The sequence below is a fragment of the Crotalus tigris genome, unplaced genomic scaffold (assembly GCF_016545835.1).
Source record: "Crotalus tigris isolate CLP2741 ecotype Arizona unplaced genomic scaffold, ASM1654583v1 scf7180000017752.986373038:1224578, whole genome shotgun sequence".
NCBI lineage: Eukaryota > Metazoa > Chordata > Lepidosauria > Squamata > Viperidae > Crotalus > Crotalus tigris.
In genome coordinates this window covers 83,074-107,660 of record NW_024096614.1, presented here as the reverse complement: position 1 = coordinate 107,660, position 24,587 = coordinate 83,074, and the positions used below count along the sequence as shown (strand labels likewise).

Below are 24,587 nucleotides of genomic sequence, written 5' to 3'. Positions count from 1 at the left end.
GAAGGGGGGGGTAGTAGTCTGTGGTCTGATGATTTTGGTTAGTTTCTCAGCCACATTTTGATTTTTGCTCCAGGGATTTTTGCTCCAGGGATGTTTGTGAAGCCAGCAATAGGCTGAATTTTTTTTAACGTACAATAAATCAAAAAGATCAAATAAAGTAAACAGATCTATAGGAAAATTATGCTTTTTATGGTGTTTTTAAACATTTAAGCCTGCGTGGGAATAGCACACAATTTGTAAGGATGTGGATGCATTATCATCTTTGCAATAGATGCTTCATTGAGTTCTTTCGCTCTTTCAGGCAACCAGAAGCTGAAGGCCCTCAACAGGCTGGTCAGAAAGATGAAGATCTCAATTCTTGCCAGCTGCTGTCCCACACATGCACGCACACCTGTAGATGAGACAAAGCATGCATAAAGGGAGTCATAATCTGTTCTCCAGAGTATAACCCATCGGCAAGTAAATCTGAAATATTTTGTAACCGTCAAAATAGATTTCCATGAGACGAACTCACATCAAGAGAATTTATGGGGTCCTAGTAGAATTGAACTCAGAAGCAGAGTTAGTTAAAGAATGTATGATTAAATGGGCACAAAACTTTGGTGAACTGGTTCTACTAGATACCTGGGAAACTATTTGGGTGAGGAACGTTAGATTTACGCAAGCCCAAAATCTAAGGGAGAATTTTTATAAAATGTTTTATAGATGGCACCTTGATCCACAAAAAATGTCTCGTATGTATCCTGATCTACAGCCTAAATGTTGGAGATGCGGATGTTTGGATGCTACATACTATCATATCTGGTGGTCGTGTAAAAATATAAAAGTTTTTTGGATTAAGATATGGTGGAATATTCAAAGAATTTTTAGAAGGAGGGTAAAATTTACCCCACAACTGTTTTTATTAGGTATTGTTACTGATTGTGATACCAAAGATATCACATTGATGTTAAACTTAATTACAGCTGCAAGGTTGTTAGTAGCACAATGTTGGAAGAAGGAATCTTTGCCTACTTTGCAAGAGTGGCTTTTTAAAGTTTCTTATTTGGCGGAAATGGCAAAGATTTCGGCCTTCCTGAAGGATCAATCACAAGAGAAGTATGTTGTGGTGTGGAGGAAATGGATAGACTTTATACAACATAAGATGGATATTAAAAAATATTATTTAGCTTTTTAATAATTTATATTGAAAAGCTAACTTTCTTGAAAAGCCAAATTTTTTTTTATTTTATTTTATTTTTCTTCTTTTCTTTTTCCTATTTCTTTTCTCTTTTTTTTGTATTTATCTTTCTTTATATATATTTTACTCTTAATTATTTTATAATTTGTTTAAGTAATATATTTAGATTTGTTTACAGTTCTATAACTTATATTGAAAAGTTAATCTCTTTTTCATGTTTTTTATGCATTTCTCTTTTTTTCTTTTTTTCTGGTATTTATGTTTTTTTTTACATATATATTATTGTTAATCATTTTGTAATTCATTTAAGTAATGTATTTAGACTTACTTATATTTTATATTTTTCTTAAGACTTTTTGAAGAAATTTTAATTAAGCCTATATCTAGCTTTGGGATAGTCGGGGGAGGGAGGGGGAGGGTTGGGGAGGGATGGGGAAAATTGTTTTGTTTTGTTTTGTTTTTGTTATTGTAAAATCCTAAAAATTTTCAATTAAAAAAAAAAAGATTTCCATGCTGAATCCTAGTAACTTCCCACAGATTCGATTCTTAGAGATGTTTTCTCCCATTTAACTCTGTTTGTTGACACCCATCAAGGGGATGAATTAACTCAGGTTCTTGTTAGTCTTTGCTTGCTGCACCCAGCTGCCTGGACAAATGTGGGATTCACAGTCTGCAAAACAGCCCCTTCTTCCTGTCCTCCTCAGAGTAATTGCTATTGTAGCGTTGGGCCAATTTTGACTTTTTTTGCCAGGGATTTAAATATTCATGTTCATATTGTCAGTTCAGGAATGGTTCAGGATGTCACGTTTGCTGTGGATCTGCCCCAGCTACTAAAAGAAATTAGGATTCCTTGATTTGCTATTCAGAGCATGATCACCTCAGAACAACTCAGGGGTGGGGGTGGAGATCAGTAAGCTGGCCAGAATCACTTGGTAATGAGATGGGTGGAATATAAATTAAATTAATAAAATAATAAAACAAGAAACGAGTAAGCTGCTTTGGGCTCATGGATTTACCTATTCCGAAGGGCAGAAACTCTTCTCGTTCAATGAACTTCCCATCCTTGTCTAAAAAGTGATTTGGATTGAATTTTTCAGGTGTCTCCCATTGTTCAGGGTCAAGAAGAACAGAGCGCAGGTCTGGGATGATAATGGTCCCCTGTAAAAAAAAGAGATGACTAAATGGAGCAGTTTTGTAAAGGAAACAAGCAAAAAAGCTCACACAATATTGATGATCCCCTTGCTCATAGATTGCCTTTACGGACCCATGTTTGTTCGTTTCTCAGAGCACTTTCTGAGAGCAGTGGCTGCTCAACAGCTGAATTTCCTTCCTCTTAACTAAAGTCACCTTGTCTCTTAAAGAAGGGGACAAAGAAACATGCCTATACATGACTACAATTCTGATCTTAAGTTCAGCCCTTATCATCTTCCTAGGATAAATAGAAAATGTTTAAGGTTCTAGTTTTAAAAGGTGAGGTGTTTGGATTGAAACCCATAACTCATCCCTCAAAAATGTATGCTATTCTTGTTTATTCTATTTTGCATGACTGTTCCTTCCAAGTGCCCTATTCTCTTTTTCCTTCCATGCTGGGCTACTGCAGTGCATCCTGAACATGTTTTCTCACCTTTGGCATGTGGTAACCCCCCATCTTCACATCCTTTGTACTTTGCCTGGCAATCCCATATAGCAAGACGTATTTTACACGTTGCATTTCATGAATCACGGCATTGGTGTAGGGCAGCTTCTTCTTATCCTGATAGGAAATTGACCCCGATAAGCCAAACACATCTTCAATCTCTTTCTGGATTTTCTCTAGAAAAAAAAATGATGGAAACAGAAGCTTCATTTTCAGTATTGTGTTTATTCATTCCTTTATTTATTCATTTCCTAATTTTAATCCTCAGAAGTATCAAGCAATCCTTTATTATGGTCACAGAGCAGAGTTAAAAATTGAACTTTAAAAAAAATTAACAGGACAAGACATATTACATTAAAGCTTGTGGTGAGATTATCAATAGGTGACCAATTCTGCCTAATTTTACAGACGGTTTAGAGGAATTTAGCTACGTTCAAAGAAACTGTCTCATACTAGCCAATAGTAACACCTGTACACAAAAGAGATGAGAATTTCCCAGAATATTTTACCAGGCAAGGAGTTATAAAATGAGTGCAATGAATCCTTACAGAGCAGAGTTCCCCAACCTTTTGGGTACCAGGACCAGTTCCATGGAGAGAGGTTTTTTCGCGGCCCGGAGGGTGTGTGGTTTTGTGTGCTGCCTGCGTCTTGTGGATGGGGCTCTGCTTGTTTGTGCAGACTGGTTGCTGGCATGCTGTGGCCCAGTACTGATCCATGGACTGGGGGTTGGGGACCCCTATTATAGAGGGAATAACATAACAGGACCTGAACTGTAATTTCAATTGTCCCTTGTCTACACGGAATGGGACAATTCATGACAGCCAACTCTCCACGGCCAACTCACCATGACGAAGTTGTTGTGGGACAATTCGCCACAGCCAACTTGCTGTGGGACAACTCACCACAGGACAATTTGTATTTCAAATACTTTCTTTGTTTTAAAACCTGAGATTGGCCCTTTGTTCCCACTGCCCAGATTTCGCTCACCTTGGATGTCGGGATGATTGGTCAAGAGGAGCAGGGCCCACTGCAGAGTAGCAAAGGTTGTGTCTGTCCCAGCAGAAAAAAAATCAAAAATACACTGAGCCAGGTTCTCTTCATCGTAGGTAGAATCGGGGTCATTCCTGCTCTGATGTTTAAAATAGGAAATGAAAATTACAATGAATTCTAGGCAGCTTTCCTGTGATTGTTTTTGTTTCTGTGTCACCTGTCCTATTGGTTTTTAGTTTCTTATTTAATATTTCTCATTTTAAGTGTTTTGTACTACCTTTTTTACTTTTTACGTTGCCCAGAATCTTTGTAACAGTGAAATGGGAGGCGTATGAATTTAATAAATAAATAAAATTTATACTGATGAGATCATGATAGAGAGTAAAATATGAAGCAGCATCAAACCATTAATAGGTGGAAAATACATCTTAATCTCTTTAGGAATGAGAGTCAATAATAATAATAATAATAACTGAATAACTCAGGACATGGCTATCAAACATCAAAAACATCTGCCAGACTATCCCACCTCCTTTACATGGATGATCTGAAGCTGTATGGAAAAACATTATCTGAAATAGAATCGCTGCTCAACACTGTCCGTATATATAGCCAAGATATTGTAATGGAGTTTGGCTTGGACAAATGTGCCACACTTACTATCAAACACGGAAAAATAGTGAAAACTGAAGGAATCAAGATGCCCCACGAAAATAACATTAAGAGTCTGGATGAGGAAGAATACTACAAATACTTGGGTATCCTTCAAGCTGACAATATCAAGCACACTGAAGTCAAGAAAAAGATTAGAGGTGAATACATCAAGAGAGTGAAGAAGATCTTAAAGTCCAAACTCAATGGAGGAAATACCATAAAGGCAATCAACACCTGGGCCATCCCAGTCATTAGGTACACAGCTGGAATAGTGGACTGGACTCAAGCAGAACTAAAAACAATGGATAGGCAGACCAGAAAAATAATGACAATGAATCATGCCCTTCATCCACACAGTGACATTGATAGACTTTATCTACCAAGGCAAATAGGTGGGCGTGGAATGCTACAAGTACATCAGATGGTTGAAGAAGAAAAAATGGCTTTGGAAGAATATCTGAAGAACAATGATGAAGAAGCACTGAAATTAGTATATCAGGAAGGCTTACTAACTACTGGAGAGACCAAACTGGCCTACAAGAAAGACCAAATGAAGAACAGAATAGAGGCATGGGAAGACAAAGCACTACATGGCCAATACATGAAAAAAATAGCTGGGAAAGCAGATAATAATAAAACCTGGCAATGGCTAAGAGCAGGAAAATTGAAGAAAGAGACCGAGGGACTAATTCTGGCTGCACAAGACCAAGCCTTAAGGACAAATGCATACAAAGTCAAAATTGAGAAGACAGCAAAAGACAGTAAGTGCCGCCTATGCAAAGAAGCTGAAGAAACAGTGGACCACTTGGTAAGCTGTTGCAAGAAGATTGCACAGACTGATTACAAGCAGCGGCATGACAAAGTAGCAACAATGGTGCATTGGAAGATCTGCAAAAAATATCATTTGCCTGTAAGCAAAAACTGGTGGGATCATAAAATAGAGAAAGTCATAGAAAATGATAAAATTAAACTGCTCTGGGACTTCAGAATTCAAACAGACAAGCACCTGCAACATAACACCCCAGACTTAACAATTGTCGATAAGAAAGACAAAAAAGTCTGGATAGTGGACGTGGCAGTGCCTGGAGACAGCAGAATAGAAGAGAAAGAACTGGAGAAGATAACAAAATACAAAGACCTACAAATAGAAATAGAAAGACTGTGGGGCAAAAGCAAGCAAGGGTAGTACCAATAGTAATAGGCTCCTTGGGTGCAATCCCAAAACAACTGGAGCACCACTTGAACACCATTGGCATTGACAAATTCGCTATTAGTCAATTGCAAAAGGCGGCCTTACTAGGAACTGCTTCCATCCTGCGACGATATCTGTAATACCATCAAACATCCAAATCTGCCTATCCCAGGTCCTGGGTAAGGACTCGAAAGGTAGACAAAATGCCAAATCCAGTCTGAACATCTGGCTGACTGTGCGATGATCAATAATAATAATAATAATAATAATAATAATAATAATAATAATAATAATAATAATAATAAAAAGTTGGAAGGGACCTTGGAGGTCATCGAAGAAACAAAGTATGAACAGCAAACAGGGTGAACTAGAAATTCAGGTTAATGAGGGCAGATACGATATTGTTGCCATTACGGAAACATGGTGGGATGAAACTCACACATGGAACACACAGCTAGAGGGATTTAATTATTTAAAAGAAACAGACCAAATAAAAGAGAGGTGGAGTTGCTCTCTATATAAGAAATAACTACATCTTCACAGAAATAGAGTACAACAATGATAAAAACTGTCTTGAATGCATTTTGGGTCAATATAAAAGGGGGGGAAATGACATTGCCATAGGTGTACTACTACAGACCCACCCAACCAAACAGAGGAAATAGCTGAACTTTTTGCTAGTCAGCTAACTAAGGTATGTAGGAAGCACATCACAATAGTAATGGGGGACTTTAACTACCCTGACATCAACTGGGAGACAAACTCTGCCCAAGTGGAAGATCAAACAGGTTCTGGCAACCTAGCAGACAACTTTGTCTCCCAAAAAGTAGAGAATGGAACTAGGGGATTAGCCATTTTGGATCTAATTCTCACTAACAGAGATGAAATGATAGACGGTGTTGGAGCCATAGGAACCCTGGGAGGAAGTGATCATGCAATATTAGAATTCACATTATAGAAGCACAAACCAATAGAACACAGTCAAACTAGAGTCTTGGACTTCAAGAGAGCTAATTTCAATAACTTAGAGAGGCTTGGGAAGGATTCCATGGATGACATCCTCAAGGGGAAAACAACTCAAGAAGCTTGGGAAATTTTGAAAAATGATAATAAAAGCACAGTCTAGCACAATACAACAAGAGAAAAACAACAGCTCTCAAAAGAAACCAGCATGGCTGCATAAAGAACTCTCTGACAAATGAAAGATCAAAAGGACAAGTATAGAAAGTGGAAAGAGGGGAACATAACTAAGTCAGAATATCAGCAAATAGCCCGAGCCTGCAAAGATGAAGTGAAGAAAGCAAGGCTCAAAATGAACTGAGGCTTGCGACCAAAGTCAAAAATAACAAAAAAAGCTTCTTTCAACATGTAAAAAACAAGAAAAAAGTGAAGGAAATGATTGGTCCATTAGTGGGTGAAGTGGCAAGAAGGTGACAAGCAACAGGAGAAAGCAAATATTTAACTCATTTTTGCATCTGTCTTTACACAAAGGGAAAAAACAGACCAACCTATCAAAAATAGTGCCACAAAAAAACAAAACAGAAACACAAGTTAAGATAGGCAAGAAAATCGTAGTGAGCACCTGTCCAGCCTAGATGAGTTTCAAATCGCCAGGACCAGACGGATTACACCCCAGAGTTCTCAAGGACTGCAGATGTGATATCGGAGCACTGAACTATATTTTCAAAGATCCTGGAACACAGGGGAACTACCAAGGACTGGGAGAGCTGATGTAGTTCCCATCCTCAAAAAAGGAAAAAAAATGGATCCAGGAAATTACAGACCTATCAGCCTGACCTCAATACCTGGAAGATCCTGGAAAAGATAATCAAACAACGAATCAACGAACATCTAGAGGCAAACAAAGTCATTACTAAAAGCCAACATGGGTTTGTCAAAAATAGATCATGCCAGAAAATCTTATTGCATTCTTTGACCAAGTGACAAAATTAGTGGATCAGAGGAATGCTATGGGAACATAATTTACTTGGACTTCAGTAAGGCATTTGATAAAGTAGATCCAACCTACTATTGACAAGATAGAAAAATGTGGGGTAGACAGAACCACCACCAGATGGATCCGTAGCTGGCTGACCGGCCGTACTCAGCGGAGTGGTCCTCAATGGAACTGCATCTATATGGAGGGAAGTGTGTAGTGGGGTGCCCCAGGGCTCTGTTCTGGGCCCAGTACTCTTCAACATCTTCATCAACGATTTGGATGAAGGGATAGATGGGGAACTCATCAAATTTGCAGATGACACCAAGCTGGCAGGAATAGCCAACACTCCAGAAGACAGCTTCAGATACAGAAGGATCTGGACAGACTGACACTGGCACAACTAACAATGAAATTCAATGGTGAAAAAGCAGTTTCTACATTTAGGCAAGAAAAACCAAATGCACAAGTACAGCATAGGTGGCACCATGCTCAATAGTAGTAACTGTGAGAGGGACCTCGGGTCCTAGTAGACAATCACTTAATATGAGCCAGCAGTGTGCTGCAGCTGCCAAAAAGGCCAACACAGTGCTAGGCTGCATAACAGAGGGATAGAATCAAGATCACGTGAAGTATTAATACCACTCTTCAATGCCTTGGTAAGGCCACACTTGGAATACTGCATCCAGTTTTGGTCACCACGATGTAAAAAAGATGTTGAGACTCTAGAAAGAGTACAGAGAAGAGCACAAGATGATTAGGGGACTGGAGGCTAAAACATATAAGGAACGGTTGCGAGAATTGGGTATGTCTAGTTTAACGAAGAGAAGGACAAGGGGGGACATGATAGCAGTATTCCAATATCTCAGGGGCTGCCATAAAGAAGAGGGAATTAAGCTATTTTCCAAAGCACCTGAAGGCAAGGACAAGAAGCAACGGGTGGAAACTCATCAAGGAGAGAAGCAACCTAGAACTAAGGAGAAACTTCCTGACAGTGAGAACAATTAATCAGTGGAACAGCTTGCCTCCAGAAGCAGTAAATGCTCCAACACTGGAAGTTTTTAAGAAGAGACTGACAGCCATTTGTCCGAAATGGTGTAGGGTTTCCTGCCCGACCAGGGGGTGACTAGATGGTCTCCAGGTCCCTTCCAACTTTACTACTATTACTAACTGCTTCCATCCTGCGACGATATCTGTAATACCATCAACATCCACATCTGCCTATCCCAGGTCCCTGGGTAAGGACTCGAAAGGTAGACAAAATGCCAAATCCAGTCTGAACATCTGGCTGACTGTGCGATGATCCATAATAATAATAATAATAATAATAATAATAATAATAATAATAATAATAATAATAATAATAATAATATAATAATAGTAAAGTTAGAAGGGACCTGGAGGTCATCTAGTCCAAACCCTCTGCTCAGGCAGGAAACCCTATACCATTTCTGACAAATGGCTGTCAAGTCTCTTCTTAAAAACTCCAGTGTTGGAGCATTCACGCTTCTGGAGGCAGGTTGTTCCACTGGTTAATGGTTCTAACTGTCAGGAAGTTTCTCCTTAGTTCTAGGTTGCTTCTCTCCTTGATTAGTTTCCATCTGTTGCTTCTTGTCCTGCCTTCAGGCACCTTGGAAAATAGCTTGACTCCCTCGTCTTTGTGGCAGCCCCTGAGATATTGGAACACTGCTATCATGTCCCCCCTCGTCCTTCTCTTCATTAAACTAGACATACCCAATTTCCAGCAACCGTTCCTATATGTTTTAGCCTCCAGTCCCCTAATCATCTTTGTTGCTCTTCTCTGTACTCTTTCTAGAGTCTCAACATCTTTTTTACATCGGGGTGACCAAAACGGGATGCAGTATTCCAAGTGTGGCCTTACCAAGGCATTGTAGAGTGGTATTAATACTTCACGTGATCTTGATTCTATCCCTCTGTTAATGCAGCCCAGCACTGTGTTGGCCTTTTTGGCAGCTGCAGCACACTGCTGGCTCATATTTAGGTGATTGTCCACTAGGACTCCGAGCTCCCTCTCACAGTTACTACTATTGAGCAAGGTACCCCCTATACTTAAGAAGATTGTATATCTTGAATGTGAAGACCAGACCAATGATAAACTCAAGACTGATGATATCAAATTAAACAAAGTGACCTGGTTCAGATACAAGGCTCTTACTTGACTTCTGATGCCCTACTGAATTACTGTGCCTTGTGACTATAGAGACACTAAAACTATGTGAAATGGGGAGCCCAGCTCTAAGGCACTTCAAATCGATAAGTTACTTCTAAAAAAGTCATTCTGGGTCTTTTCCCCCAAACGTTGGAAAGGACGACCTTTTTGTTTCCAATTATTTTACATTTTTACTTATGGTCAAGGCTATGGAAGTATCTGTCCTTTTCCAATCATTTCAGGGATTAAGTATGAATTAATCAAAATCCCTACCCTGTTCATTCTTTTAACAATAGCCATAGCCCTTAGACTTATATATCACTTCACGTCCTTTAAAGCCCTCTCTAAGTGGTTTACAGAGTCAGCATATTTACCCCCAACAATCTGGATCCTCATTTTACCAACCTTGGAAGGACGGAAGGCTGAGTCAACCTTGAGCTGGTGAGACTCGAAAAGAAACATTTCCTTCTTAATGGAACTTCTTTAGAAAAAGGAGCGGTAGGTGAACATGAGAGGCTGACAAATAGAAGCCATTGAGTTCTGTTCCCCCCCCACACACACACACACACACCTTCTATGTCTAACAAGAGCAGAGGTACAATACAGTTCTTATTTCAAAGCATGGGCTATATTCACAATGGGAGCTGAATAAAAAAGAAAAAAAAATCCAAGATGAAGGAACACGTGATCAGTAGCTCTGCCTGTTTATTTACAGCAAGGAATATAATACTTTCTTGCCCTTGTATTGAGCCACAATAAACACAAACCTTCTCCATCCGAAGAAGATAGTAATCGATGAAATCTTGAGGCTCGTGCAGAGAGTGAGATTCCTTGTGTTTCTCTATTTCCTGCTTTGCAAACGCAAGGATAATATCCACCGAAGCCAGGGCTTTCTTGTGAGGGCCTGGAAGATACTTCATTAATCTGGGGAACAAAGTATAGATCTAACAGAAAAAGAGAAGGAAAAGTTATTATTTCCCACCACAGGTAAAGGAGGGAAGGGTCAAACACATCAGAAGTCATGAGTTCCTGCATGCCCACAAAGATCTAAGTCCCGCCCAGCTTAAATGCCTTTCTTAACTCTCGCAAATTTCCCTCAACTGGTAGTAGCTGTTGGTTGTGTATCAGGAAAAAAAATAACAAGAACTGTTCAATGATGTACTGACCCTTTGCTAGAGGTGTTTAGACATCGGGTGGATGGCTGCTGATACTGAAATGATGGATTCCTCCATGGAGAGAGCCACTTTGGTATAGTGGTAAAGACACCAGCTTAGAAACTAGGAGGCAGTAGGTTCTGGTCTTAATCAGGCACTAAGTCAATACACACACACACACACACACACACACACACACACACACACACACACAGGTTTCGCGGGTGTTTGTATGTAGGTCTTTGGTTATTCGGGTTTTCTTCTGCTTAAAATTGGAAGTGTCTTGGCGACGTTTCAACGAAGTCCCATTCGTCATTTTCAAGCTGGTGTTTTCAGCTTCGTGCTTCGAGGAGCAATGTGTGGTCTTAGCTGTTTCTTCCTTTTAACTGCCAATGGGGGTATGAACTGATTGGGTGGGAGCTTGGCTGTGTTCTGATTGGGTGGAGGTGTGTTCTGATTGTTTAGGGGCTTGGCTGTGCTCTGATTGGCTGGGGGGTTGGCTGTGCTCTGATTGACTGGGGGCTTGGCTGTGTTCTGATTGGCTGGGGGGTTGGCTGTGCTCTGATTGGCTGGGGGAGTGTTCTGTTTGGGTGGGGGCTTTGTTGTGCTCAGGTTAGTCTGAGTTGCAGGGGGATTTAAGATGGTGGTCTGCCTTGCTATTTTTTGGCTTCGCGTTCGTGGTCATGCCTCATCTTCATGGAGGGTGTCAGTTTGCTTCATGTATGGATTGGAGGGGTTTAAAGTGGCTAATGATGCAGCTGTGGTCTGGCTTCTGGTTTGTGGTCGTGCCTCATCATCGGTGTGGCTTTGGGTTTGCTTTTTGCGTGGATGTGTGGTGGTGACATCCTGTGTGGTTTTTGTGAGTGTGGGTCTGGTGTCATTTTTTGTGTTAGGGAGTCATTTGTCAATAAAGGCGGGTTTCCAAATGGCTGGTAGGCGGGAGGTATCATCTTGTTTGTTCATGCTGTGTCGGCATTTTTCTATCTCGACGGCTTCTCTGATTATTCTGTTATTAAAATGTTCAGTTTTGGCGATAGTTCTGATATTTTTAAAGTCAATTTCATGTCCTGTGGCTTTAAGGTGTTGGACCAGAGAAGATGTTGGTTCCTCTTCTTTGATTGAGTTCTTATGTTCTTCAATGCATGCACTTATTCTTCTGTTGGTTTCTCCGATGTATGTGTTGGGACAAGCAGTGCATGGGATTTCATATACTCTTTGATTTTCTAACTCAATTTTATCTTTGGGGTTTCTTAGGATGGTGAATATTTTTTTGTTTGTGCAGAATGCTGTTTTGATGTTGTGTTTATGGAGGATCTTGCTGATTCTGTCTGTGGCGCCTTTTATGTATGGGAGGAGGGCTTTGCCGTTTTCTTGTTCTCTGTCTTGGATTTTAGTAGGGGTTTCTTTTTGGATTAGGTTTGTAATCTTATTTCTTTGGAATCCATTGGATGTTAGTACATTGGTGAGAGTGTGTAGTTCAGTTTTTAGGTGTTGTTCATCAGCTAAGCATTTTGTTCTGGAGATGAGTATCTTGGCTACAGAGTTGATTTGTGCTGGGTGGTGGTGTGAGAGAGCGTGCAGATAGCAGTTAGTGAGCTTCGATGTCATATCCCTCTTCACCCAAGTGCTTATCAAAGAAGCCTTGACAGCTATCCAAAACAAATATAACCCCCCCAAACACATCTTAGATCTGACCAACCACTGCCTATCCAACACATACTTCATCTATAATGGACAAAAATACAAACAAACAGAAAGAGCACTCATGGGATCACCCCTCTCACCTGTCATTGCAAACCTCTACATGGAACACTTTGAAACCCAAGCTCTAGAAAAATCGGATCACAAACCCAAACTCTGGCTCAGATACGTAGATGACACCTTCATAATCTGGTCGCATGGGAAAGAAAAACTGGACAACTTCCTCACACACCTCAACAGCCTATACCCCAAAATACAGTTCACCATGGAAACAGAAGCTAATAACCAACTTCCCTTCCTAGATGTCTTAGTCTACAAGATATCCAATGGCTCCCTAGGACACACCATCTACCAGAAGAAAACACACACTAACCACTATCTGCATGCAAAACTGAACATTTTAATAACAGAATAATCAGAGAAGCCATCGAGATAGAAAAACGCCCACACAGCATGAACAAACAAGATGATACCTCCCACCTACCAGCCATTTGGAAACCCGCCTTTATTGACAAATGACTCCCTAACACAAAAAATGACACCAGACCCACACTTACAAAAACCACACAGGATGTCACCACCACACATCCATGCAAAAAGCAAACCCAAAGCCACACCGATGATGAGGCACAACCACAAACCAGAAGCCAGACCACAGCTGCATCATTAGCCACTTTAAACCCCTCCAATCCATACATGAAGCAAACTGACACCCTCCATGAAGATGAGGCACGACCATGAACGCGAAGCCAAAAAATAGCAAGGCAGCCCACCATCTTAAATCCCCCTGCAACTCAGACTAACCTGAGCATAACAAAGCCCCACCCAAACAGAACACTCCCCCAGCCAATCAGAGCACAGCCAACCCCCCAGCCAATCAGAGCACAGCAGAGCAAGCCCCTAACCAATCAGAACACACCTCCACCCAATCAGAACACAGCCAAGCTCCCACCCAATCAGTTCATACCCCCACTGGCAGTTAAAAGGAAGAAACAGCTAAGACCACACATTGCTCCTAGAAGCACGAAGCTGAAAACACCAGCCTGAAGACGACGAATGGGACTTTGTCAAAACGTCACCAAGACACTTCCAATTTTACGAGGGAGAAAACCCCGAATAACCAAAGACATACATAGATACATACATACATACATACATACATACATACATACATACATACATACTTGTTTTCTGAGGTTTTCGTGGGTGTTTGTATGTAGGTCTTTGGTTTTTCGGATTTTCTCCCACGTAAAATTGGAAGTGTCTTGCCGACATTTCGACGAAGTCCCATTTGTCATCTTCAGGCTGGTGTTTTCAGCTTCACATTGCTCCTAGAAGCACGAAGCCGAAAACACCAGCCTAAAGATGACGAATGGGACTTCATCGAAACGTCACCAAGACACTTCCAATTTTATGCGGGAGAAAACCCGAATAACCAAATACATACATACATATATACTGGGAAGAAGAGTACAATAGATGATTTCCAAAACTTCCTCTGTGCCATCCATTCCATGGTTCCATGAAAATACTGGTGGGAACATAGTTTGTTTAGGTGGCTTTGGTTCCTTAGTAGAAAATCCGACTCACCACATGAAAAGTGTCACCAATGAATTTCAAAGTAATTTGAAGAGCTTGAACCAGCTTCTGGAAGTTTTCATCTTCAGGTTCAAACTGATGACCAAAACTCAATGCACATATGACATTAGAAACTGTATTTAGTACTGAAAATGAAGGGTCAAATGGCTGCCCTGTAAAGGAAAATATTTTATAATGAATCCAGCCTCCCAACTTAATCTGTTTGTACTAGAATCAGGATTATACAGCTGAAGAGATTTCGGACATCTTCTAGTCTGGTTTGTGCTCACGGCACTGGCAGATGTGCGGGGCGATCGCTCTCTCCGCCATCTGGTTTTCTCCTGCCTGTAGACCCTGAAAAGGATCGGAAGTCACCCTGGAGGGGTGACAAGCATGAAGAGGACCTCCAACTGATCGTGGAAGAGTGGCAGCTCTCCCGTTTGATCCAGAGCAGCTCTTTGAACTGACGGGGAAAATATCGGCCATTAGTATGGCCCATCACTAAGCCGTTACCTTCCGAGGCCAAAATTACTATCAAGCACTTTGAAAGCACCGCAGATGAATTGGGCAAGATCTTACCTTCTTTGTATCTCAAGTATTTTCCTGCAAAAAGCCTCTTGAAATTTCTTCCCCCTGTGAGGAGAGAGGGAACGTCTTTCTCCCACCCTCTAAAATGGCAGCATCTGACTACTTGGGAAAATAAAGCCTTGAAAAGAACAACTAAGTATTTGGATTTGCATCTTTTTGATATTTGGGGACCCAAAAAGTTCCTACTTTCATGAGGATCTGTTACCTTATCTACCTGTAAAAAAGATGAAAGGATAAAAACCCAGCCTGTCCTGAAAAAGTCTATAAATGCTATCAGGGACATCTTGTGGTGAAGTTTGGTACAGCAAGTGAATATTCTTGACCAAGAGACCTGCTTACAGCCTAGACCTGTCCTTGGTATTATCTAAGAGAGATTAAAAAGCTGAGAGAACAGATGGGTGGTGAAACTGGCTTTTAGGAACTGTGGAGGTGAACACTTACTGACTCTTGTTTAAAAAATAGCCTCCACTAAAGGACCATTCATAACTATCTCAGAAATGGAGGAGGACCAGCAACAAATTTTGGCTAATTACAAACTTATAGTTGAAAAAAATCTTGAAGCTACTGAGATAATTAAATCTAGACTGAAAGACAAAGGTACCAACTTAAACCTACAAAATGAAACCCTGATTCCATCTAAAGAACTTACAATTCAAAAAACAACAGAAGTGATTTATGACAGAAGATCCTAATGTCTCAACTAATGGGCTAAAGGGAAATTTTGAAATGAAGGGAAATGTGATTATAGATTTAACTATTGTTGAAACATGATAAAAAATAAGGGATTAATTGGCTTAATATTTAGGATTTAGATTCATAAGGGAAATGAAAATTAATTATTGGAAATAGCTTCAAATTATTGTTTAGCCCAGATAATACAGATGATGGACTTGAGACAATAAAGGACATTCTATTAGTAAGTGGTGATGTAGTAGGATGAGAAATAAAAAATGTTTATGAAATAAATTAAGAATATATTTAAGTAAATAATATGTGTATCTTAGATATTATAACTTTTGTGTAGTGAAATAAAGGAAATGTGGGTTACTCGAAACTTAAATACTATGGATGTTAAAGGTTAAATTGGAATACCGTAATTAAAAATTAAAAAATAGGCAAAACTTAAAAACAGGATATGGATATGTATAAGCAAAAAATATATTGATAAATGTTTCAATTGAGCTTTCTATAATTAGAAATTTACTTGTTTAAATATGATATAGCAAATGTTAAGGGAAATAGAGAAGGAATTTTTGATGATGTAACCTGATATATGTACTAAAGATTTTGTTATTGAATTATTGATTACTCAATAACTACATTGCTTTCTAAATACTTACATGTAAAACTGGAAAACCAATAAAATTTGTTATAAAAAAAAAAGAATCATACGGCTGAAGAGATTTTGGATGTCTTCCATAACCATCCCAGCCAAATGGTTATTCGGTCTATTTTGAAAACTTCCAATGATATAGCACCCACAACACTGGTATCAATGCTGCTAACACTGGATGTTCTTGCTTTGACAACATATGAAGATGCAGCCTTTTTCTTTCTTATGCTTTACTCTTAGAATTAAATGATGCTCGGGGAGGAGGCGGAATGTGGCGGGAGTTAGTTAGACATAACAATATTGTACTAGTATGTGAATTCAGAGCTTGAAATAAGAGATGATAAGAATTGGCAGGTTGCAGAACAGGAAGGAAAGCCTGCATTTCAAACTAATTGGAGAATGTGATTTATGACTGTTAATTGGAGGAGGGAATTGTGCTTTGATACTATGTGCTCAGGGGAGGGGAATCCAGTTTTTGGCTTCAACTATGTTACTGCTGAAGCTATGCTACTCCCATAAAGATTCTTTAAGATAAACAATGCCTCAAAATTCTTTGAAGAGTTTCATCTGTCGGAACCATGACAACTGGAGGCAAGCTGCTCAGTTGATTAATTGTCCTCACTATTAAAAAATTTCTCCATACTTTTTTGTCCTGCCCTTTGGTGCCCTAAAAAAATGTCAAATTCCTCTCCTTTCTGACAACCCCTCAACTACTGAAAGACAGTTATCATGTCCCTGCTGATCCTTCTCTTCTATAGGCTAGACATACCTAGGTCCCTCAACATTTGCCATATGATTCAGCCTCCAGATGCTTTATCATCTTTGTTGCTCTTTTCTGCACACTTTCCAGGGTCTCAACATATTTTTTGTATCATGGTGACCAATACTGGATGCAGTATTCCAAGTGTGGTCTCACCAGCATGGTGTAAAGCAGTTTTATCACTTCTCATTGTCTTGACACTATCCTTCTGTTGATGCAGCCTAAGAGTGTATTGGCCTTTTTGGCAGCTGCAGCCCACTGTTCGCTCATATGTAAGATTTAGGATAGCTAAATCTACACCTAGATACTAAAAATTTTAAGGTGATGTAATAGGATGTGAGAATGACCTTGGAAAACAGGTGGGCAAAGAAATGCTGCATAGGAAATGATTAGATAAGAGGGAGGAGCCCAAACTGAGTAATCAGTAATGAGCAGAAAAAGAAACTTCAAAAGGATCCCATCTCATGTATCAGGCAGTAAAAAGAAACCACAGGGGATTTGTACTTTCAAACTTGCAAGACTCTGTTAATATAGTCTTACAATAAAGTAGAATTAGTTAATCTTGTCTAATCAATGTGGGAGATTGACAGAAGGTGAAGGAAGAGAAATGGGAACTGTCAGTTTTTAAGAAAAAAAAATTAAAAAAAAACAAATACATCTATTTTTATTTAAAATACTCAGAATGGAAAAGATTTTGGCAAAGGGGGACTTGAGTCATTACCCCAAACTGCATACCTTTTGTTTGTCTAAAGATGTCCACCAACTTCTGAGCTACGTCTTCTATCTGATGCTCAATGCTTTTCTTCCCCAGGCCCAGCTTCCGCAGAGAAGTGATGCCAATGTGTCTCTGCTGTTTCCAGGTGTGGCCATTGGAAAAAATAATTCCTGAAGGCATCAGCAGACAATAATAAATGATTCCTGATTACATGTGTGTTAAAAAAATATATTTAGGTACAGTTCTTGTCAAACGTCTCTCTGAACTTCAGGTGGGAATATCAAATCCTTGTACCATTTTTGTAAAATTCTGCGCATGTTATTTTTTCTTTAAAAATATTTATTCATTTTGGGATTCACATGGATACCGGAAGACATACGTGGTGTGGTGACCACAAATGCATTGCTTGCCAACCTCTATCATATATGATGGACATCAAGATAGTGTAATTGTCCATGTAACATTCCATCTTATATACACCTCAAATCACCTCACCAATTTCAATCAAATATTATTATTCTAAAATCAAAAGAAGGTTGCTGTGTTCCAGCACAATAGCAGATTATAAGAATGATCAACAGCCACAAAAATATTTTTTCTTGTGAAAAATAACTTTTTCCTTGTGAAAGAATAGAAAACTGGAAATTCAAATTTTGTAGACAAATACTAATTTTGATTGCCAGTGCTCAAAACCTGTGGTGGAATAAGAAATGTGATTTTAAAATATTGGGGATTATATATTTTAATAAATCCCATTGATTAATTATTGTGATCTTACTACCAGTATGCATTTAACAGATATATTACACAGATGATGTGAATAACATTTAACTTTGATTTTGGATAATATGATTAAAGTTGCAGATATTATTTAAATTTTAGATTTTTTAGCAGCTAGAAAAAGGTCTCAACTACACCTAATTCTTGTATATAGAAAATACTGAAAGCTTATACATTAGAATTATATTTATTTGAAGTATCCTATGTAACAAAAATAAATATTTTCCATTCCTCATCAGAGCACTTCTCAAATTATTTAATGGATATGTGATCCATGAAAATATATTGAATATATATGTTTATGTGGCCAGACAATATGAAACTGGGGGATTTAGGTGTGTTGGTTAAATGGAGGGAAAGGGTAAAAATCAAATTTGCAAAAACAGATATATGAAGGAATAGGAAAGGGATCCAAAGGAAGGGGAGGATGGAGAAACATGTAGTTGGATGGAGTTGATGAAATCCTCAAAAACAGAGGTAAGGTTTAATGAAAAAGGCAATGTCCAAATCAATATATGAATGTAATAGTACCAATAAAAAGCTATGGACGTATATAATATTTTGGTGTAAACTAGATTAAGCAATATTTCTTTTGCTTGTTTCATGCCTGTAAATCATTTTGTTTACTACATCTCTTTTTTTCTGTGCTATGCATAAGATTACCACAAATTGGAAGAGTTTGATGGTTATTAAGGTAGAATTTCTTACTGTTTGTACTTACCCCTTCCTTTCCCTAACTCATTCAAGAAAGCATCCTCTACTCGGTATGAGAATTCTTCTGGGAAGCTGGCCATTCCTTCTTTCACTGCTTTGAATCCAGACAGTATTATCATAAACTGTTGCCCAAACCACAAGCTGTATATATTTCCATATTGTTTTACAGGCTGTCAAGTGAATCAAAGATGAGAAATGTTAAAATCAAATACACGGATGATTCCCATTTAATACTGTATGCCATCTACAGGTGTTCCTAAATCCTGAATTCTAAGACTTTTCACCATATGCAATTCTCTGCTCTTTAGAATTCTTTTTTCCCTCTCTAAAGTTCTTGCCAAGAACCTTTGACATCCTTATTTTTTTTTTAATTTTGTTTTGCCTATTTTATTTGCTTATTAAATTTCTACACCCCTTTCTCACCTAAGTGACTTCCACATTTTCTTTGGAAGACAGTCATGAACACTATTTCTAACTCATAAACTGATTTTTTTTTCATTTTTGTTCTGCTCTGTATCACAGATTTTTACCCTTTACCCTTTTAACCAATGCACCTAAACGCCCCAGTTTCATATCAACTGGACACACAAACTGATAAAGTCCGATTTAACTGCATCTCCACTTCTGCCATGTTCTCCTGCACCAAGGCTCTTAGCAATGTAACCTGATTTTGCCTAGGTAAGAAAGCTGTATTCCTTGTCTTGGTTCCACTATTTCATTAGAAAATCAGAGGTAAATGAATTTTACAACTGAGGATGTAGGTTAAAAAAATATATAAAATTCAGGATGTGTTAGTAGATTCTTTTTAAGTGATTGAGAACTGTAAAATTATTTTCCAATGCTGGAATTATGTACAGTCATCAGGATTCTATCCTTGGAAGGAAGCATCAGAATAATAGAATTGGAAGGGACCTTGGAGGTCTTCTAGTCCAACCCCCTGCACAAAACCCTAAAACATTTCAGACAAATGATTGTCCACTCTCTTCTTTAAAACCTACAGTGTTAGCACACGCACAACTTCTGGAGGTAAATCATTTCACTGGTTAATTGTTCTCACTGTTAAGAAATTTAGTTCTAGGTTGCCTCTCTCCTTGATTACTTTCCACCCGTTGCTTCTTGTCCTGCCTTCAGGCGCTTTGGAGAATAGCTTGACTCCCTCTTCTTTGTGGCAACCCCTGAGATATTGGAACATCATGTTACCCTTCGTCCAATAGAGTATTACTTAAACTAGGTGTACCTCCAAGCAACAGTGATACAGGAGAACATGGCAGAAGTGGAGATGCAGTAAAATTAGGCTTTATAATAACTAGGTCATACTATACCACATACAAAGCAGATATAAGTATCTGTTCAGAGAAACTATTTGTCTGAAATGTTTTAGGGTTTCAGCCTTGAGCAACGGGTTGACCTCCAAAGTCCCTTTCAACTCTGTTATTCTGATGCTTCCTTCCAAAGATAGAATCCTGATGATTGTACACAATTCTAGCAACGCAAAATAATTTTACAGTTCTCAATCACTTAAAAAAAATCTGCTAACACATTCTGAATTTTATTTTTTTTAACCTACATCTCGAGTTGTACAATTTATTTACCTCTGATTTTCTGATGAAACAGTGGAACCAAGACAAGGAATACAGCTTCCTTACTTAGGCAAAATCATGTTACAATACTAAGAGCCTTGGTGCAGGAGAACAGGGCAGAAGTGGAGTTGTGGTTAAATTGGACTTTATAAGCACTAAAATCGAGCTCATACTACACCACATATAAAGCAGATATAAGTATCTGTTCTACATCTTTCTTCTCCAACCAGCTACGTATGAGTCATTATCTAAAATAGAAACTACTCTTCAGAACTCCGATCCGGATCGTTTTTGAAATTATTATACAATTGCAAATTTAGAAGGGACCATTTAGGCGATCAAGTTCCACTTACTGTCCACTGCAGGAATAGAGAATAAGGCATCTTCAACAGAAGAAAGTCTAGCCTGCGCAGAATGAAGGGGAACCCACCTTCTCCCTGAAGGATTGGTTCTATTATCAAACATTTCTTAGAAAGATTGAACTAAAATCTGCCTTCTAAAAATTTAGCCCTAGTATTTCACATTGTTCTCTGTGGAGCAGCTGTAAGCAAGGCTTACCTTAATATCGTGCCATAATTTTAGTATAAAGAAAACATTTGAGAATTATCTGGTTAGAATTAAATACCTTAAGGTAGTAATCTTCACGGAGCCAAAGTCCACTTGCCAAGGCAGTCCCAAGGAGAGGAAGAGCCAAAGGACCAGGAGGCAAATGTCTTCGGAACCAAAGTTGTTTCAGGAAGAAGAGAATTAACAGAACAAGCAGCAAAAAAACCAAAATTGTCCCTGTCACCATCATTGTCCTGCTACTGCTTTTTCTTTGAGGCTCACTAGTACATCCAGAGATGGTTGTATCCTTTTGTCTGATGCTTTTTGCTCTTCTTCCTGTTTCACATATTTCATTGATGGGATGTAGCAAGATATCTTTTGATTACCACTGGAATTTTGTCAACAAGTTGTTATATTAAACCACATGAATGAGATTACCTCTGACCGTGCGTCACTCAAATAATAAAGAGATTTATTTTTTAAAAAAAAATTAGTCCTGTATAACCCAATGTGTCCATAACGTCATAGTATGCCAGCATGATTAATAGTTTTAGCCCGGGGGGAAGGGGTGTTATGTCCTGAGCCTATGCAAGCAGGCTCGAGGCATTGCAAACAGTCCCGGGCAGGTGCAAGCTGCCCGGGACCAGACAGGCTGTCACCAGTACTTGTGCGCATGCGCAAGTGCTGGTGCGCCAAAAGTTGCAGATTGACCCGGGAATGGCCTATAAAAGAGGTCGGGAGTTTTGGGCGTTGTCGGCGTCTTGTAACCAGTATGCTGAACTGAAAATAAAGAGGTTCCTGAAAACTACAACTGCTTCTCGTGTCTTGCCATTTTGCGAAGGACGCAACATAACCCATTGCGAGTGTAGTGCCATACTACCTAATGCCAGGTATTTCTTTTTGCTTCCATCAGTCTTAGTGTTCTGTTTCCTCTGTGTACAGGAATGTTCTCTGTTAACTCTGTTTTGCCAATAGAGTTACAAAATCCTCTAAATACTTAGGAGATTTTCTGGCTCTCTGTGACCTCCTAACTTCTGGGTACCTGCCAAGTACCCCTTGACTGAGGGGTGATGCGTACCTGTCCCCCCTATTACACCCTGGTGGTTTCCAAGGACTGTGCTCCAATGCCTGGCCTGCTTGCTTGCCCACCGGGCTCGTCAGGCCAGGGCTTCTCTCTTTGTTTGACCTGGTTGACCTGCCTAGCTGCAGGCTCTCTGGCCCTTCTAAGTGACTGTCACTGTTGGGCAATTCTGTAGAACCTCCTAGGTCCGCCCACGACCTGTCAGGAGGTTGTTTGTCCCCTGGTTCCCGTTCTGTTCCCGGGCTTGTGGGGGTTTCAGTGCTGTCCCAAAATTCAGTTGTCCCCTGAGTGAAGTCAGAGGTGTTGTAGTCGGGATTTGGTTCCTCGACCACCTCCCTGTATGTTTGCCCCCTTCTAGGGACAGGGGTAGTGTCGGACCAACTAGGATTGTGTGCCAGCTCTCTTGCGGGGTATGGTTTGTTGGGATGCTCCCGGGTATCCTCCCTGACTGGAGTACTGAGTGATGCGGGTGAGTAGTGATTATGCCCCCGGGGTGACTCCCTGGCTGGAGTAAGCGTTGATGCTGATATCTAGCTGAGCTCCTTGAATTCCTGTTTGGAGCACTCGCGGAATCTTGGGATAAGCTGTCTGTAACTTCCTCATTAATGATGGGCAGCAGCCCATACCCTTCCCTTTGCCCAAAAGGGTCCCCCTCCCCCCCGGAAAAGACCCAGGAGTCTCAGCGGGAAGGTCCCATCTAGGGCGAAGCTGGTCGATGTGTCGACGCAGGACACAACCGTTGTCCAGGGACACCTCGTAAGACAGAGGACCTGTGACCCTGGATATAGTAGCGGGGACCCATGAATGACCACGCCCGTAATTACGAGTCCAAACCGGGGCACCCACAAGAAGTTGTCTAGGTGCCCTGGGGTGTGTGAAAGAAGAAGGAGTCTGTCCTGATGCAACCGCTCAAGCTTGGTAGTCAGTTTGCGCCCCCAACGAAGTTCAGCTGGGCTTCTCCCCGTAGAAGTGGACGGTGTAGTGCGATAAGAAAGGAGGAAGTCAGCCAACCTGTGATGCCAGTCTCTGTAGGTAATTTTCTTCAAGGCGTCCTTGGTGATGTGAACCATGTGTTCAGCCATACCGTTGGTGGACGGGTGGAAAGGTGCAGAGGTGGCATGACGAATCATGTTAGCCTGTAAGAAAGCTTGGAATTCGGAAGACATGAATTGAGGGCCGTTGTCAGACACGAGGACGTCTGGAAGCCCGTGTGCAGCAAAAATCCCCCTCAGTACTTGAATAGTCTTTGCAGTGGTGGTGGAAGAGACAGGTACAACCTCAAGCCATTTTGAATGGCTGTCAACGAGGACCAAGAATTGACCCTGAAAGGGTCCAGCGTAGTCAATGTGCACCCTAGACCATGGAGACTGTGTTTCCTCCCATCTATGTACAGGAGCTTGGGGCATTTCGGGGCGCGAGCGTTGGCAAAGGTGGCATGCGTGCACCTTAGCTTCAATGTCTCTATCTAACCCAGACCACCACAAATGGCTGCGCGCAAGCGCCTTCATGCGTACAATGCCAGAATGACCCTCGTGGAGGGAACCTAAGACCCTAGTCCTCATTGAGGTAGGAATGACAACTCTGCTTCCCCAAAGCAGACAACCCTGGAAGGTGGACAACTCGTTCCTTTTAGACCAGAAACTCTGAAACTCAGTACCAGGACAGCTCTCTGGCCATCCAGATAAAACCCAAGAAAGGACACGTGAAAGTGTGTGATCTGTGCCTGATTCAGCGGCTACATCTCTGGCATTTAAAGGAGACTCGGGCAAGGCCTGAATGGAGAGAAGATTGATAGCTGGTGCAGGGTCAGCTTCTATTACCGGCAGGGGTAACCTACTGAGGCCATCAGCATGGCCCATTTCCTTCCCAGGTTTGTGAAATAGGGAGAAATCATAGGCAGAAAGAAAGATAGACCATCTTAGCATTCTGGGGGAGATGATTTGGGGAGTTTGCTTACGTGTGGTAAACAATCCCAACAAAGGCTTATGGTCAGTGAAGACCGTGAAATGCCTGCCATATAAAAAATCATGGAATTTTTTAATTCCAGCAACAACAGCTAAAGCCTCCCTGTCTATTTGAGCATAATTACGCTCGGCAGAAGACAAGGTTCTGGAGTAATATGCAACAGGAACCTGAGTTCCATCTGACCTGAGGTGGCTTAGTACAGCTCCTACCCCATAAGGAGAAGCATCACAAGCGATGCACACAGGAAGGGATTCATTGAAATGTGCAAGTACACTGTTACACTGTTACCACTGCAAAGACTATTCAAGTACTGAGGGGGATTTTTGCTGCACAC

The 24,587-nt window shown here is 40.3% G+C and overlaps 1 protein-coding gene across 1 annotated transcript; it reads right to left on the bottom strand.

Annotated features, from left to right (window-relative positions):
• Positions 1-206: 206 nt before the first annotated feature.
• Positions 207-19,712, bottom strand: LOC120306736 (cytochrome P450 2J5-like). Its single transcript, XM_039340490.1, has 9 exons — positions 19,674-19,712; positions 19,089-19,251; positions 17,608-17,757; positions 14,204-14,364; positions 10,526-10,702; positions 3,804-3,945; positions 2,805-2,992; positions 2,197-2,338; positions 207-391 (listed from the first exon to the last, which is right to left on the bottom strand). The coding sequence occupies exons 1-9, from the start codon at positions 19,710-19,712 to the stop codon at positions 207-209; spliced, it is 1,347 nt and encodes a 448-aa protein (XP_039196424.1).
• Positions 19,713-24,587: the final 4,875 nt, after the last annotated feature.

Bases quoted from the DNA above. Each gene is read 5' to 3' on its own strand.
- LOC120306736 (XM_039340490.1), bottom strand. From the start codon at position 19,712: ATGGCAGAAGTGGAGATGCAGTTAAATCGGACTTTATCA. The intron at 19,252-19,673 runs GTTTGTGTGTCC...TTCACTTGACAG, and splicing joins AGTTAAATCGGACTTTATCA to CCTGTAAAACAATATGGAAA. The intron at 14,365-17,607 runs GTATGCAGTTTG...TTTCCTTTACAG, and splicing joins CATCTTTAGACAAACAAAAG to GGCAGCCATTTGACCCTTCA.